A 17,532-nucleotide genomic window follows, 5' to 3' on the forward strand; every position below is an offset into this window, starting at 1 on the left:
GAAATAAGAAGGCTTTATATTCTTTTGAAATGGGAAGATTTTTAAGATTTTCTTGATACTTTAAAAAAAGTGTTTTTCTGGAGGGTATTTCATGAACTAGGTTAGGCAACTATCCAGCAACTTTTTTATTTCTATGACATGAGGAGAAAAGGAGATTCTTCTCTTTCTGTATGTCATCTCTTGGCATTGTTAGGTTTGATGTGGAAGTATTTATTAATAGTTTCCACAAAGATGTTATGATATATTTTCTGAATTTATTACTTGTATGCAGAGGACAAAATGTTTTCTTTTTAAATAATTGCAAATGGAATCTGTTCTTTTCCCTGTTTTTTCCTAATAAGTAGTTTTACTATGTTTTTTTGTCTTCAGTTGTTAGGTATAGAATCAAATACATCTGGTTTTAAATATAATTCTGTAACAAGAAATTCTTACAGCTAGCTTAATTACAAATTAGTGCTTGTGCAGTCTTTATTACATTCAAGTTTTTTGAAGTGACTACAGGGCAGTATATTTAAAAAGTGAATCTAGCTATTTTTTATCTTTGATCTCAGTATTTTAAAGCACTTATACTTCCTCACTCTTTTCTCGAAGCTATTTATTACTAAAACAAAGGCTGACAGTAGTGCTCCGTCTATAATATGTAAATTTTTGTGGAAAAATAGTGCCAGAAAACTGTGAAGAACAAATGGGTCCCGGCAGCTGCATCACAAGGTTTTGACCACTTCAGGCTGGGGTGCCAGGAGATTTGAGACAGATGTTTTCAGACATGCCGCATGCCTAAAACGTTTCCAGGGGTCGAGCTACAAATAGTGACTTAATAAGTGCAGAAACAGGAAAAGTATGTAGGAATACACAAGAGTTTATTCACCTCTGGGTGCACGGCCAGCCTCTTTACATTACATCTGCCTGTCAGGGTTGGCTATTTAAGCTGTCATGCCCTTGGTATTGCTCTTTGTCTGCCTGTGAATAAAGTGCAGCATTGTGATTACTAATCCCACTCCAGTGACTTGACTTTAAATGTGGTTTTGGAGCGGATCCCGGAGTTCTGTTTGCTAAGCTTCCTACTCCTGTTTCAGAGACACCACTGGAGATCTATGAGAGAGCACTGCAGACTGCCCTCCTCCTGTAGACCTGTCGCCTTCCCCCCTCCCCCCCCCCGCCGCGCCTTTTTTTTTTTTTTCCCCCAAAAAACTTTTTGAAGGAAATCAATGGATACCAAAGTGATCTGTTTATTTTTCTTTTTTGCTTTGGCTCCACTGACAGTGGGAAATCACACTGGTCGCATCAAGGTGGTCTTTACACCCAGCATCTGTAAAGTGACTTGTACCAAAGGCAACTGTCAGAACAACTGTGAGAAGGGAAATACAACCACCCTCATCAGTGAGAACGGCCATGCTGCTGACACTCTGACAGCCACTAACTTCCGAGTAGGTGAGTACCCTGCGACTGTAATTGTCCTTAGCTGTCCTCTCTCGACAAACAGAGAGAGGAGATGTTTTGTTATTAATACCAGTTGTGTATCTGTTACTCTTTGTTCGGAGGGCTGTGCTGAGTAGGCTTTCTGGAGTCCTTCAGAAATGTTCCCAAAAGTTCCTTTTGTGTCAGAAAAAAGCTCCCGTGTTTTTCATCTGAGTTTTCAGCTGCAGGGATGCAACATGCTAAGCTGAAGTTTTTGGTAAAATTCCTCCCTCAGTTTGTGTTAGTAAATAGGGAAAATGACAGATTGCACAGAAAGTCGTGTTTCCTGTATGAAATGCACACAAAACCTAGTGAACAGCTAACAGTGACTCTGTCTTCAAAAATTTGTTCAGCAGTTCCTTAAAACTGCAATCCTTTGTAAATAGGCAGCAGCTTAAAACTTTTCTTACTGCTGAAAGTAAGTCGGATTTCATATTTGGCATTTTTAGAAACTGAAATAATGTTAAGCCTGATTAAAGTTATTGAAGCCGGCAATTTCTTTGTTAATGTTTATTCTTTCTGCTTGCTCAATGAGAGTATCAACAGTATGCCAGACTAAACCCTACAACTCCTTGACTCTGTTGAAACAAATCCTGAAAGCTACCTAGGATAATGATTAGCATATTTTAACTGTATAGGCATTTGTGTGCAAGTATTTGCCTTGTAAGTTAAGATATACAGATATATGGGTGCATACTTTAAATTTGTTGTTTCACTTTCTGATACCCTGGACTGCTCTTGGAGAGTAATTTTGTAGTTAGCCTGAAAATATCATAGTGTTATTTTCTAGAAAAAAAACCACCTTTTTTTCAAATTTCCAGTTAAAGAATGTCAAATATGAACAGTGTAATTTTAGTCTCTGTCTAGAATAAACAGAATTCATAGGATTCTAATTCTATTCATAGAATAAATAGAATTCAGGCAGTGCTGAGGCTGGCCAGTATTGCTGTTTTTCAAATGCAGTGTGTTTCATGCTCTGAGGGTGGTGGGAAAGCCGTTAGAAATTGTTATTCTTTTCTTATGGACAGATGATACAAAAAGCAGTTCCCTCTTTTAATGCTCCTACTAGACTGTCAGACTGGGGGAAAGCCCTTGATGTTACTAACTCGTTCTTTCATAGTATGTTTGTAAAATGTGTATGTTTTGGACTACTAGTAAAACCAGTTGTTTTAAAACAAGAACAGAGCAAATTTTGGGGTTTGTTTGTGGTCGTTTGGAGGCACAAAAAAAAAGAAAAGTATTTTGCAAAGGAATGGTAAATCTTATACTTTTAATTTGTGTTTTACTGCCAGTGCAGATTTTTAGCAATGTTTTGGTAAGAACCCCAGCTTAGTAAGTTTTTTGTTTAATTTTCTGACTAGCATGAAAGGATAGGGTTATTCTTCCCTCCTTTCATTTGACCTAATTTTTCTATTGAAATTATGAAATGCTGAGAACAGGCAGTCGTGTAATTTGTCTGCTATGTAAATCTGTGCTGTAACATGACCTCCTCTCAAATACTTGAAGACTTGGAGAGCGGAAATTGACCTGTGAAGACTTGTTCCACACCTTCCTTCCTGGCCTCAGGCCACGCAGCTCTGATGCACTGGGTACAATGGGCTGCTAGAAACATTTACCAAAAGCAGCCTATAATAGTATTCGATGGAAAGATAAGGAAGGCTTATGTTGAAAAGTGTATAAAAGCAAGTTGCTACACATGGATAAGGGTTTTTCACCTGCCTGCTAGCTATCTTCCTTACTGCATTTGAAAGACAAAAAGTGTTTAGTACGGCTCTAGGTGTTGACATTTTCACAGAAGAGTAAGAAGGTCTGAACTAGCACTTAAAGGCTCTGCAATTAAACATAAAAATACTGCATGAACTTCTTAAGAGCTAGAGAAGAGGAATCCTCTACCTGTAGATTGAGTTCTTTCACCAATCACAGTTTCCAGGGGCTTTTGAATCAGAGTTTAAAATGTATACTATGGAAATAATTTTTCGTATCTGTTCTCTAGCTAGTGCCTCTCACCAGCTTGGGCTTGTCTTGATGTTTCCTGGCACATAAAGCAGAAGTAATTTGTGTCTTCCAAGATCATTAACTTTTGTTGTATTTTTAATAGCTGAATTATGCTTAACTTGTGCTTTTAGCTTTGAAGTCCCTGTTCTAAACTTCTTTACTTACAATGAATGTGTGGAAATTATTACTTAGATTACTTGGTATTTAAAAATGCAACCATGAAACAGAATGTCATGTCAGGAAATACATATTTAAAGCACTGAACGGCACTTTTTCAGTATGTTGTTTAAAAAATATTTGTTCTTCCTAAAAGCAGAGAAAATAGTCACATGGCCTATTTGGAAAAGTTTTAAATGCATTTCTGTAGCAGCAGCAACATTCTAGTACACAACACTGAATTTGGGTTCTCGAATGACAGCTTAGTTAGACATCAGTTTGCTTTGTTCTTAATAATAAATTATTTCTAATAATAATTAAAATTCAGAGTAAATTCTCTTCTTTCTTTTCAACTTTGTGCTGAACTTTGTAAACACTGCATTTTCAGAGAGAATAAGTTGCCATACCTCTGCTACAGTTACTCATGCTTTGTCATGGATTATTTCAGGTTCTTAACATGTGCTCAGTTTGTCAATTCTGCTGAAACTTGGTAGCGGTGAGCCCAGGCAAGGAATAAAACCTGTTTCCTGAAAATTTTACACAATATGGATAAGCTATTAAGAACAAAAACCCACAAGAAGGGATGGATTGGGGGGAATGCTGCTTTTCAGGTAGCTGAGATTTTTGGCTGTGGTGAGGAATAGCTCCTAGCACTGCAATTTAAGGCGCTGAAAGCTTGGTATTTAAAAGGAAGGACCTCTTTGATTGCCAGGCTGCTTCAGTGAAACTCTGGGGTTTTTGCAGTTTCATTTTGTGAATGGGATATGTTGCAGTTAAACTAACCAACCTCCAATATTTCCTTGGCATGGAGAATGAAAGCATTTAATCTGAGTGGAAACTTTTGCTGAATAGATGAATCTTATTATTCTTTTGGATTGAAGCATGTGCAGTTTGTCTGATACTTCAGTCCTGATACATCTAGTGAGGCTTGTAAAACAGGGTCGGTATGTGTGCATAGGAAAGGATGGGAATAGAGTAGCAGATGAGGTTTCTGTCTCTTTCACTGTTGAAGTTACTCAGTGAGGTGTCCTGTTTCTACTCAAAATTATTCCACATTCCAATTTTGAAATGAATTCTCTTCCTGTAAGGAGTGGGAGGACAATGACTAATTTGTAACTGTAAAATGAAGCAATAAGGAATTACTAAATGCCCAAAATAATATTTTCATGGGATATTTTTTCCACTTTTGTATATATATATTTAATTCTAGATTTACATTCTATTTTTTCCCAAGGGATCTGTGCTTCATTCATTGAACAGGAATGACAGAACTTAGTAAAGGAAGCAGTCATTTAATACTTAGGTTCATATTCACTGTTCAGCCCCGCATCTCATTTAAAGTGATTCATTCAAACTGCTATAAATGAGAAGACAAAGTTGTATGCTTGTCAGTTGTGTGAATGTGCATATCTTTCTGTAAAAATTTTGTGTCTGAGTACTTGGCAGTATCTGTGTCAAATAAGGAAGCAGAATCATAGAATTATAGAAGGGTTTGGGTTGGAAGGAACCTTTAAAATCCTAGCCTTCCAACCCCCAACCATGGGCAGGGACTCCTTTCACTAGCCCAGGTTGCCCAAAGCCCCATCCAGCCTGCCCTGGAACATTTCCAGGGAAGGGGTATCCACAGCTTCTCTGGGAAACCAGTGCCAGTGTCTCACCACCCTCACAGTAAAGAATTTCTTCCCCTATCTAATGTAAATCCACCCTCTTTCAATTTAAAGCCACTTGCCCTTGTCCTGTCTGTGCCCCTGTTAGAAGTCCCTCTCCAGCTGTCTTGTAGGCCCCCTTTAGATGCTGGAAGGCTGCTATGAGATCACCTTGAAGCCTTCTCCAGCTGAATGTGGTGTCCTAAGTAAAAATGTATCTGGTCCTTCATATTTAATCATAAGTTCTGAAACTTTCAGCATCATCGCAGTGACCTGGATATTCTGTACTCTATTGCAATAATGCTCAATTTATGTTGCCTCTTGAATTTTGGCACTTTTCGTATTGGAATTTTCTATCAAAAAATTTTCCAGCTTTACTGTGTTGACTCTGTGTAAATGTTTTTAGATAGTTGAGGTTGTCCAGAAGTTTCCAATTACGTATAGAACGAAACTTCCAAAAAGCGGCAGAAGCATTTTGCTCAAATTTTATTTGGTCTTCTGTTGAAAGCAGTGAAAGAAAATTTGACCAACGTATTTTAAAACAATAGGTTATTCAAAGGAAATTTAGTAAGAAGACCCACTATGTAATTATTATTCTAACAGAATTTCCTATCTAGGAAGGAGTTTAGTAAGCATAATTAGTTAGAACTGGGAAAATTTAAAGCAATTATTTTACAAAATGATGACAGAATTCCTGAATTTTATTCAGGCCTACGTGATCCTGAATTACTGTTAGTGTTGTAGGAGTTAGCATTGCTTTTTATACAGGCACTTCAGGCATTATCAAAGAGTAGTGTTGATTAAAAATGGCAATTACTTGCAAGCAAGGCAGCCTGTTGGCAAGCCAGCCAGCTGCCTTTATCTGTAGTTTACATATGACAGAAAGTCCAAGAGAAATAATTGGTGTTTTCTTGCTCCCATTTGGTATTAAAGTTGTCACTTCCTTGCTCCATATGATGCATACTGCACATGTTCAACTACACTGAAGAGAAACTGTAAGACATATTTGAGGAGAATTTTCTAGTATCCTTTTGGTGAAAAGGCGTATTTTAAATAGTATTGGAAAGCTAATTTGATGATGCGTAAAGGCATATAAAAGACCAATGTCTTGTGGAAGTGTTTGTGTAGATTTCTGTCAATTTGCAGTAACAGTCTCTTCTGGCAGGTTGTGAGGTACACACTGCTCAGTTTTTTACCCATTGCATTTTACTCTTTTGTTTTACTGGGTTTAGTAAGAGTTGCTAGGAAGGCAGCATGTTAGAAGTGATACTTCCTTCTCTGTTTTGGAGTGGTGTTTGCTCTTTGGTGAATGGCATCAGCTTGTGTAGGTAACCCATCATGTATGACTTGTGTAACTCTGCCCCAGGAAAACACTATTCCTGTGGCTTCATCTGAGATGTAGCAGATAAACATGTGTAGGATTTAAAATAATTGCTAACACGTGTCATGCAGAGATTTTTTAAAATTTCTTTTGGTAATGTAAGTGAGAAGTGATTTTATTTTAATAATTTTATTTTCAACTTTGTGTTCCAGCAGACAACCTAATTGAATCGAAGCTTATTTCCGGAATAACTACTTAGCTCACGAACAGCATATGATAATTCATAGTTTGTTTTTAGTAAATATTCTCTTGTGGGTAAGAGTGAAGTGTTATTTTGAGGTATCCTTGAGTTTTGCACTTGAACTTGCAAATATGAAGAAGTTGTGATGCAAGAACTGTATTATTCCTTGAGTATTATCACTTTTGTCCTTTGGCTGTCTCTGGTAGCTACCTTGTAGCCTTATTTGGTAAAAGCTTTGTTTCTACTGTTCTTGCAGTAATTATAGTTTGTGCCTTGTCAGGCTTTGTTGGTTTATGTTTTTTTTTTTTTGCTACCAGATGAAATATTATTTCCTTTAATAGACACATGAAAATTTCAGAATTCTTGGACAACTTGGCTAAAAGAATGACTTTTTAAACTTTCTTCTACAGTAGTCAGAGAAGTTGGTCAGTCTGTCAGTGTATATGTCTCAGGAAAAAAAATTCTAAAAAAGGGACATTAGGATTTATCCACTCCTTTATCTGGTAATTTGAAATTTAATTTGTACAAATGATGAGTATGCTAGACATACTCATGCAGCAAGATTGTAATAGCTGTAGCAAAATGAAGGCCAAGTATTTTTCCTCAGACAGTGAACTGAGTAGCTAAAATAATGACAAATGACAGCGGGACTATTATTGTAAATCAGCCTTGGCCTTATGGAAGATACTAGGAAAAAGGTATTTCCTAGCCTGAAGAACCAATGCAAAATTATTTGGGAGGGACAAATTACGACCATCAATACAAAAGACATTTCTTTTTTCCAATCTCCCTTTGTTCTGTAAATAAATCTGAGCTGACAGCAGAATGAATTAATTTACTTACAGTCCAGGTAGTATAGTATAGGCTTTTCTAATCTGAAATACTAGTGCACTACAATTCTATCCTGTAATGTAAGTGTACCGTTCTATAGGCTGAGCAAAGCTCAGGGTTTTAATGCATTTTCAATTATGGACCTCCAGTGCTCAAATTACAAAGAAAAATTGTATTTTAACAATTTTGTTGGTTTTAATATCCACATCTTTCAAAAAGAATGGTTTCTTTCCCCATGTATTTATCGGAACTTGTCATCAACAAATAATTCTGGTTTCCGCCATGGAACTTACAGCATCTGTGGGCTCTTTCTTCATAATCTTAAAATAATTATTCAAAACTGGCATCTTTACCTCAGGTTCCAGTGGAGGTCAGATGCTAATTTAGAGAAAAAATATTGTTCAGTCAGATGATTTTAATGAGGTTGAACTCCTACAAGTCTGTTAGCAACTTCTTTCTACTCCCTTGCTCACCCTAAAGACTTCAGACCATCATCTTGAAGCTAAAGTCCATCTGCTCTCCAAGTACTGCCCAAAGCATCTATTACAGAGAGCAGTTTTGGATGTGCAGTCATAGGAAAAACCGCAAATGGAAATGGTACAAGATCCACACCTGCAGCCATTCAAAAACACGTGGAGTATGTTTCCCTCAAAGTTAAAGCAAAACAGAACACAAAGCTAAAATGCATCATGTTTTATTTTACTGTATATGGTTTTAATTTATAGAGATTAGTTTATGTACATCTGACTTGAAGTACTGTAGAAAGAGAATGGAGTGCATTTATTTGAATTATTACATTGTTGCATATTCATGTAAACACACTACCTTGTACAGCTATAACTGTGTTACTGCTAAACTAAATGTCTTTGCACATATTTCACTGAAGATCAAGTCTACGCCATCTTTGGTTTAAGATAGAAATTGCCTCTAAATTATGCAAGTATGGAAGAAAGAGTCTGAAAATTTTCTCTACATGTTAAAATATGACACTTGCCATTAATAGATTTCCTGGCAAATGGGTTTGTGTTTAATGTGTTCTTCTGGGTTTAGCACAGTCAAAAGGAAGCAAGCAGCTGTCCCTGCTCTGTTGATCACAATCTTTCCCAATTCAGCCTTTATGCTCCTTGTTCTGGCTTTTTATTCTGCTCCAGATAATTCTCATCTCTGTGCCTGTGTAGTCTGTGTAGTGTTCATCTATCCATTTCAACTGTACTTAGATTTGAGTATCACTGTTATTGAGAGTCGTATTTTTGCAGAGTCATAGAGGCACTGGGATTCCTGGGTTTTTCTTTTGAAGCATAAACTTTATCTTTGTCATGTACACACTTAAATTCAGTGAGTTTTCTATATATCCATAAAAACCTGTCTAGAGGGTGGACCTTGAACTTTCAACCAGGGATTTATGAATGTGAATCAAGTTGAAGTCTATGGGAGCTGCAAACTTTTTTTTCCCCACTAATCTCTTGTGTAGTCTTGAGGGATGCTAGTCAATGAATAGAAAGAAAATTGGATATTTTCTGATTGTACAGGAAGAGGATTGAGTTTTAAGAACCCAAACAGCATATTACTGATCTATATTTTATTCATCCAAATAATTTGTTAATTTCTCACTTTGGCTGTATTTTCAGTTTAATTCAAAGATGTTAAGATGAGCTACTAAATCAAATTTTTGTATTTGACGTTACTCAGATATTTCAAGTTGAGAACTTTTAACAGCTGTTCACCTCATAATTTAGAAATTAATTATTTGACTTCTCCCTGGAAGGGGCTGCCTCTGTCCATAGGATGTATAGGGCAGTGGTCTCCAAACTTTTTTGATTGCACATTCCTGTCAGTAAAATATTTTTGAACACTCTCTCCAATATGTATATATTTATTAATTATGTACACCTACTACTGTGTATATCTTCTAATTGTCCATTATGAACTATAGGCAAAATAGAAAGTAAAAATGGATGAGGAAAAGACTAAGTGAACTCTTTTGAAAATTCATTTTATTTATACATGGTACAAAACATGTTTTTTTCCTGCATCCCAGTACACTTTCTGACGTACTGTGTGGGATGAGCACACCCTGCTTTGGAAACTGCCGGGGTAGGTGTAAACAGGGAAGACCAACTTCATAACATAAGCCCCAGTACTACCTTTCTACAGGTAATGTGTCCATTGCATCTCTCTTGTTTATTCTTTGAATAGATTAAATTCAGTCTGTTATGTTAGATGCTGTAAATGTAGGTGCTAGAACGTCTTCTGTCTAACCAGGATTACACAGAAGGCCTGTTGTGACAAGGGGGAAAAGGGATTTTTTTCATATTTGTACATATTTCAGCGTACAGGGTTGGGTACAACATTGTGGTGTGTGAAGCTTCTCAATGAGGCTGTACACAGCTCAGGGGAATTTGGTGCATGGTTAAGTTGCTTGGAACTGGACATGTCCAGGCAGAGAGCATTGACAGTGTTTTAGGTTTACACAACTTGTGCAACAGTTTATACATCTGTTATGGTTATAAGAGCCACAATGAGTGGTGGAGTTGGAATAGATTTCCAACTGTACATTCTCTGCAGAGTAACCTTTATCCTTCCTATTTGCTAGTAGTAATTCTTCTCCTTTCTCAGGACTCCAGGATTTGAGTCTCTAGCTTTTCACTGGTCTCCTATGACCTAATTTATTACTCAAACTCTGAACAATATCCATTCCCATTCTCACATTGTGTCACTGCCGCAAGGTCAACTCCCTAGAAAACTTTCCAATTTATTGTGATGCAGCCAGTGCCAGAAAACCATAGCCTATGTTTTTCTTGTTTAACTCTTCCATGAATGCCTGGATTATGAGCTGTTATTTGTATGCTAATGAATATCCACTTTAAAGAGTCTGTTCTTATTTTATTCTTCTTGTAGATGTTTTTACACCAAAATGAGAACTGTGGTAATGCTACAGTAATCAGAGATCGCTCTCCTGATGTTTGGAATTTTTTGTGATGACTACGGTTTCTGTGGCTTCTCTTCTTCTATTTTAAACATAGTTTTGTTTTTGGAGGATGTCTTGTGGTATGGTGGGATGCAGTAGATCAGTGTTCATAGACCATTTAGATATAAGTTTAGGGGTACATCTGGCTCACCAAACCATACCGAAATACCTCAGTCAAGAGTGTGAGTGGGTGATGAGATGCACCCATGTGGCAAGTTGGCCTGTGGATGTCCTTACTGGCCAGCTGGGCCGGCCTATCTTCGCTGACAGACCAGGAAACCTCAGATAACAGCACTCCTAACTTGTGTGGCTCAAGAAGGCACAAAAGGTTAAATGGGAATGAATCTCAGCTGTTGTGGTCTAACTCCAGCCAGCAGCCAACTACCACGCAGCCTCTCACTTCCTCATCAGCAGGACTGGGGGGAGAATCAGGAGAGGGTGAAAGCTGGAAAACTCTTGGGTTGAGATAAAGAACATTAATCAAAAAAGCAAGTACCCATGCATGCATGCAAGCTAAGTAAAACTAGAACTAATTCACTGCTTCCCATGGGCCGGCAGGTGTTCAGCCATTACCAAGAGAGCAGGGCCTCATCACATGTAACAGTGACTTGGGAAGACAAATACCATCATTCTGAATGTTCCTTCCTTCCTTCCTTCCTCCTTCTTCCTCCCAGCTTTTTATACTGAGCAGGATCTTGTGTGGTCCAGAATATCCCTTTGGTCATTTGGGGTCATCAGTCCTGGCTGTGTCTCCTCTGAATTTCCTGTGCATCCCCAACCTCTTTGCCAGTGTGGAACTGTACAAAGAAGAAAAGGCCTTGGCTCTGTGTAAGCTCTGCTCAGCAATAACAACATCTCGACATTATCAACACTGGTCAGCACAAACCAAAAACACAGCCCTGTACCAGGTGCTGTGAAGAAAATTAACTCTACCCCAGCTGAAGCCAGCACATCAGCTTAAATATCTATTATTCGGTTGCCAGAAATTGTAAGGATGCTGATGTCCCTGGCCAGTGTCAGCTTTACTACTTCTGTGGTCTTGAGAGCCTTTGTGTAACAGAAGCATATCCAGTGTTTCTCAGAATGTGGTTTTGTCTGATAGTAATCAAGTAGTTAGATGTCTAGGAGGAGCTCTTTTCTCTGTCTTACACTACTGGCTATTACTCCGCACGAGAGTCCAGTGCGTTTTTTGGAAATAACCTAATAGGATAATAGGTGTCAGAGCAGAGAATCAGTTCACTGACTTCTTCAGATTCAAACAGTGCATGAGCAATGACGGCCTAGTGTCGTTATGGTCAAATTACTCTTTAATCCTGTTGTCCTTAAAGGTGGGTAGTGTTGTTCAGCTGGCACCTGAAGGGAAGACTATAGTCTGGAAGGCTCCTGTAGCAATAAAGATGCTTGCTGTTTGTTGTTACCTGTCCTTCTGTTGAATTCTTGTTCTGTTGAAAATGGGTGTGTTTCAACAAAATTGACTCATACATGTTAGTATTACACATGCTCAGGCATACAAAACACTATACAGAAGGCTAAATCTTAAAAAACCCTAGGAACATAGGAAGGGTACTTTTCATCTGACACTGTGCACCTTGATGTCAGCATTCCTGCTTTGACAATGGCAACTAAGAAGTTATTCAGGACTGCTTAAATTGATACTCATCAAGTTTTTATACTGCAGCCACTTGTTTTAAGCAAGGGTGCCAATCTGTTACCCTTCCAAAGCCAGCTTTTCCTAGTTATTTTATTTCTGAGGAAAATAAATATCAATACACAAGAAATCCAAAGAAATGTCTGGAGTAGCTTTTTTGTATGTGTTAGCATCATGATCAAAGGTCTGACCCTGGCCATTTGTAAGGCATTAGTTCCTGATAAACAGTAACTGGTGGATTTTTGTTTTTCTTAGTATACTGAGTCTAAGCCTAACTGTTGTGATGTACTCAGTGTATCAGGGTGATGACTAATCGAGTCAATAAATTTGCCACCTATGATCAGTGTAGGAGTGGCTCAGATGACTCCTTAGCAGTCTGTCTCCTTGCCTCCCAAAACAATGTCTGAATCATCTCAGGTATTGACAGTATTAGAAGCAGAGTTAGCAAAGATTGACAAAGCATCATGCCTGTTAGTAAGAATCCTCCTGTCAATCATTTTGCAACTACCATAATTTTTGCTATCCACTTTCTATATTGAGTAAGCACAGCTTTAGGCTATTTTCTGTGCCACAGCATGCGTTGTATTTTTCTGATAGTATTTAAATATTCTAAGACTATTTTTCATCCGTCCTGTTCTTTCCAGACTGTAACAATAAGAATGTTATTGGCAGCAATAGGTCAGAGGGTGATCATGTCAGGCACCTACACAACAGGCCTATGTTGCATTTGATGCATCTGAGGATAGGTGGCTTATCGCATGAGTTTGGAAAGATCTGATACAGGGCCAATGAAACTCCCATCCCGTTGGGACCCACAGTGAGAGATGAATGAAATACCTGGGGATATATTGGATGACTCTTGGTTGACCGTGTACACATCTTCAAGTTGTCAACATCCGACTTTTCTTCCTGAGCTGTTTTAAAGTAGTGAGTTTAAAACTGAGGAAGTCAGATGAGTAGTACAGTGAAATTATCTAGTACATGTTTGTTCTGGATTTCTTGCTGATTATGATGCTCACTCAAAAATGTATATTTCTCTATAACTTATTGCTACCTTATTCTTTATGATCTGAACTTGCTGCCCAAATTTCAGTATCAGGATGTTCAGTGTAGCCTCCAAAAAAACATGCATGATCCAGTCTGGAATAACACCACAAAGCCTGCTTATTTTGGCAGTAATTTGGTTTGCTTATCTGTTTAAATAGCCGTTGTTATGATCCTGTTCCCAAGTGGGGCTGCATTACTTTTTTAAAAGATCCCTTGGTAATAATAGTTTAAAAATAAAAGGCAAATTCTAATGAAGTCAGTAACCATATTAATTTGTAATAGCTGAGAGTCCAGTTTAGTAGCTGTGTATTTTTTTAATCATGCAATTAGGTTTGAGCTAGGTTCCTGTTCAAAATTTTTCCCTGCAGTGTTGCAGATTTTACCTCTTTCAAGAAGACACATCTCAAGTGCCTTCAGTATCATGTTCATGTAACTTGGCCAGTCACGTGAGCAGGGCATCACTTCATTTTCAGTGGTGTTACAGAGGTGTTTCAGTGTTTTCAGAGCAGAAAAAAAATCACTCTTAGATCTGGTGCTGGAGCTTTTGATATCAGATCTCTTTTTTAAAATTACTTTTTGTCATTGCAATGGTATGTTCATATTAAAAATTGTCAAAATACAAACATTAGGATAAATTCAGAGGTGAATGCAGAGGTATTACACTTTTAAGGCCACTTAAAGATTTTCTTTTATCTCTTTGTGTCCCCAAGCATAAGTTTTTGGTATCAAGATTATCTGAATGCTACTAAAGTAACCAAATAGTTAATTTATTTTTTAACTTGCAACTTCTTGACATAACACCTCTGCATTACAACCAGAAATCTGAAGAAAAAAGAGTCTAGGATGATTTAGTTAGTAAGTTGAGGTACCACAAGTTAAGAATAAAAGGGAAAAAATGTAGGGAAGAGTCTAAACCAGAGGGACAGCATCACTATTGTAGTTCATGCTTCTGTGCGTTTTGTGAGTTACTGTAAGAGTTTCTGCAATTAGAAAGTAGAAATAAGTTTAGAGCAATTGTGCAGATCCATATGTGGCACCTCTGGGTTTCAACTTTCACCTAAAACTTGTGGTGTTTCAGAGCACTGTATTATAAGAATGTTGCATATGGCAGTGTGACAGTTTGTGTTCAGTAGGTCTGCATATGAGTGAGGCCCTGTGCTTTCTGTGTGCTTAATAACAGGGTGGATGAAAGATGCCCAAACAGCTGGGGGGGGCATGTAGTAATGCTGGATAACTATAGTACTTGGAGACAAAATTAATCTGCTCTTTGTGATGCATCCAGTGGAAATACTGTAATCTAAATGAGCAGTTCAAGGTTTTCCTTGGCGAGCCTGTTTGTGTGATTGAATAGTGCTTACGCTTGAATTGTTGATAGCATGTGAGTAGAAAAGGCAAAGAGTGGTGAGGGAAACTCGTATGTTCCCTGAGGTGTAAAAGAAAAGGAATTTGGAGAGTCTGATGAGGAACATTTCAAAACCCATCTTCATTTTCTCTAACGCTGGTTACAGGAAGGGAGTTTCCTTCCATCTTAAGGGCTTGTTTGGATAAGCATGGGCTATTTTTTAAGGATTAGGAGGATTTAGGTGCTTGGAATTTGTCTTGTTACACATTGTTTTGATTAAATGAAAACATTTGGACTTGACTAAATTAGTTTATCTGGAGCTGTTCGAGATTGTTTGAGTATTGAAAACAAATTTGATTATCTAATTACATGAACAAACTGTATTTATCAGTGGTTTCCTAGCTGCTTTGTTGATGATTTCATGGCCCGTACGAGTGTTTCCAGCCCATAGCTGTGGTAGCTTTATTCGAATTGATCTTGCAAATGTTCTTATTCTATGCATTGAGCTGTTCAGAGACTTCCTGTGGGGGCATCTTGGTGCACCTTCTCTGCTTGGCTCATTTCAAACAGTGATACCCAGCAAGCTTTGCTGGAGGAGGTAAGAGGATGCCAGAGGAATCAAAGCTTGCTATTACCGATTAAATGCCCAAGGATGGGAAGAATACTTAAAATGCTTGTGTTTTCTTAAACTCATCTCCAGGGTTCTAAAGGATGTGTGTTCATTTATAGTAGAACGTAATTAGGCTTGTTTAATCATACGTTGGCTGTTTCTTAAGACGCCAGGGAGAGATTTAGCTTACAGTAGACCTGAGTGAGGAAATTGTTGCCTTTCTTAGATCCATTAATACTTCCTTTGCTTTGGTTTTAAGATACCTACATGTGAACTGAGATTTCTTTTCATATTATGCAGACCTATCTTCACATTTTCATCAGGCTCTGAACTAGAGGGTTTCACTCCATAATGGATGCTTTTATTTATGGATACTTTTATTTCTTCTATTTTTTTTCTTTTCAGAGGAAATAGTAGCAGCCTGGTGAGAATCAGGCTTCAGTGTAATCTTTTTCTGAATGCCAGTTGAGAACTTATGTGCAAACCCTACGTCTTCAAATGGTCTCTCCCAAAAAGCATGGGTCTGGTTTTGGTCAGGAATGTCCCCTATGCCTCTGGCAGTATTCTGCTGTTCTGTTTAGGTCCTTTAGCCTCATTGACGAGACAAAACAAGGCAAAAAACTTATAGGAGAGGTTGAGCTGTTCTAACATACCCTGGCTTTATGTCCTGTTTCTGTCTTAAGTGGTCCTTTCCCCAGGGCTCTTTGGTCTTCGATAAACAGAGATTCCCAGAGCCCTGTCAAGGAAAAGCTGTGGTTTCATCCTCTGCCTTTTTGAAGGCTTATGCTCCTCCAACTCACTTTGCTCAAATGGTCTGTGTGTAATTCCAGTTCTGGTGAAGGTGTATGCCTGTGATTTTCAGCACCAGTGTCATAATCAAATGCAGCCCCTTCTCACGGCCATAAACTACCTGAGGAAATAATGCAACAAGAGTGTTGGCTGCTTACACCTCTTTAAAATAATCAGAAATTTCATTTCAGTGTGGTGTGGGTTTTTTTCTTTATTTTTTGTTTGGTCTTTTGTTTTGAGGTTGTTTTTTTTTTTAAGTTCTCATATTTGCCGTTTGAGATTGTAGAGTTTTCAGTTTAGCCTGGAGATTACATCCTATTTGTTTTTGCATGGCTGATTTCAACTTACAATTAACGTATTTCAGAATTCAGAATTTTTATTACAGAATTGTATATTCTCAGAGTGGATTTCATGTATTCTCACTTAAACTTCCTTCCTCATACATTAGGCTGAAGATGTAAATCAGTATCAGTTAACTGAATGATTTGCACCACGTGATAATGTGAGAAGCTTGGAATTTTTATTTTCTGTTATGTTTAAATACTAAGGCATTAAATATTCTTAATTATCTACCTCATATTAGACCTTTTACTGTCATTCGTTTACACTTATATGCACAAATTATCTGGATATCTAGAGCGAACAGTTATGAGAAGGAACATGAATCAACTCTTTTCTGTTGCCATCTTCCTTCTCAGTATTTTTAGCACAAAATTTTTGCTCCAAACCAAAGCTTTTCATGTGCCTATTCATTCATTACCTACCAGATTCCTGCAGGAAAGGAACACGTGAAGAGTGCCTGGTAGTGCAGAGATACCCATGCAACTTGGCCTTCTAGATGTCAATTGCTTTATAGGAATAGTAGCACAGAAGCAATTAATTTATTTGAGTGGAAATTCTGGATATATTTATGTTGTCTAAAAGGTGGATTTTGCATGTTACCTTGTTGCCTCAACTGTGGAGAGAGGGGAAAGAAAATCTATAGGGTAGACCTCTTGCACTCAAGGAATTCCACAGTGAAACTATTTTTGTTTGCCTTCATTTCGCTGTACTTCTTTCAAACACCAAACTGCTCACCCCTTAATGCTATTTCACACTGTTTCATGGCGTGATGTTACTTTGCAAGAAAACCACCTTGGTGTTCAGCCTTTTTCAGGCACATTTTTAAAAGCACTAGAATTCTTCGCATGTTGTCTCTATTACAATGCAGCTGCTTGATTGTGGCTGCTCAGGAAGAAACGGTACCAGAGAGACAGAGAGAGGTGTCTGTCATGCGCTAGTTACTGCTGTGGTCAACCCCCCTTCATTTTGCCCTGAAGTAACAGCAGTTCTGTAAGGGTGTCTTTTATACACTTAGATCAAGTCCCAACAAGGGCTGAGACCCAAAACGCAAGGCTTGTGCTGTCCTGAGTAGCCTTCCAAGATTGACTAGGACCATTAGCACAATGCTACAGCTTGAAGTACTTTCAGTTAGTTTATA

The 17,532-nt window shown here is 37.9% G+C and overlaps 1 protein-coding gene across 4 annotated transcripts in view; it reads left to right on the top strand.

Moving 5' to 3' along the window:
• Positions 1-17,532, top strand: part of LTBP1 (latent transforming growth factor beta binding protein 1) — a 186,101-nt gene that overhangs the window by 62,045 nt on the left and 106,524 nt on the right. For 2 of the 4 annotated variants that reach the window (XM_066178599.1, XM_066178600.1), the window contains exon 5: positions 1,264-1,431. In XM_066178599.1, coding sequence (XP_066034696.1) covers positions 1,264-1,431 — 168 coding nt within the window. Of the gene's footprint in view, positions 1-1,206; positions 1,432-17,532 lie in introns of those variants that run through there. The other 2 variants (XM_066178601.1, XM_066178602.1) reach the window with 1 other exon arrangement.

This window comes from Chamaea fasciata, unplaced genomic scaffold (genome assembly GCF_029207755.1).
Source record: "Chamaea fasciata isolate MVZ Bird 193981 ecotype frontalis unplaced genomic scaffold, bChaFas1.0.hap1 SCAF_3, whole genome shotgun sequence".
NCBI classification, from domain to species: domain Eukaryota; kingdom Metazoa; phylum Chordata; class Aves; order Passeriformes; family Sylviidae; genus Chamaea; species Chamaea fasciata.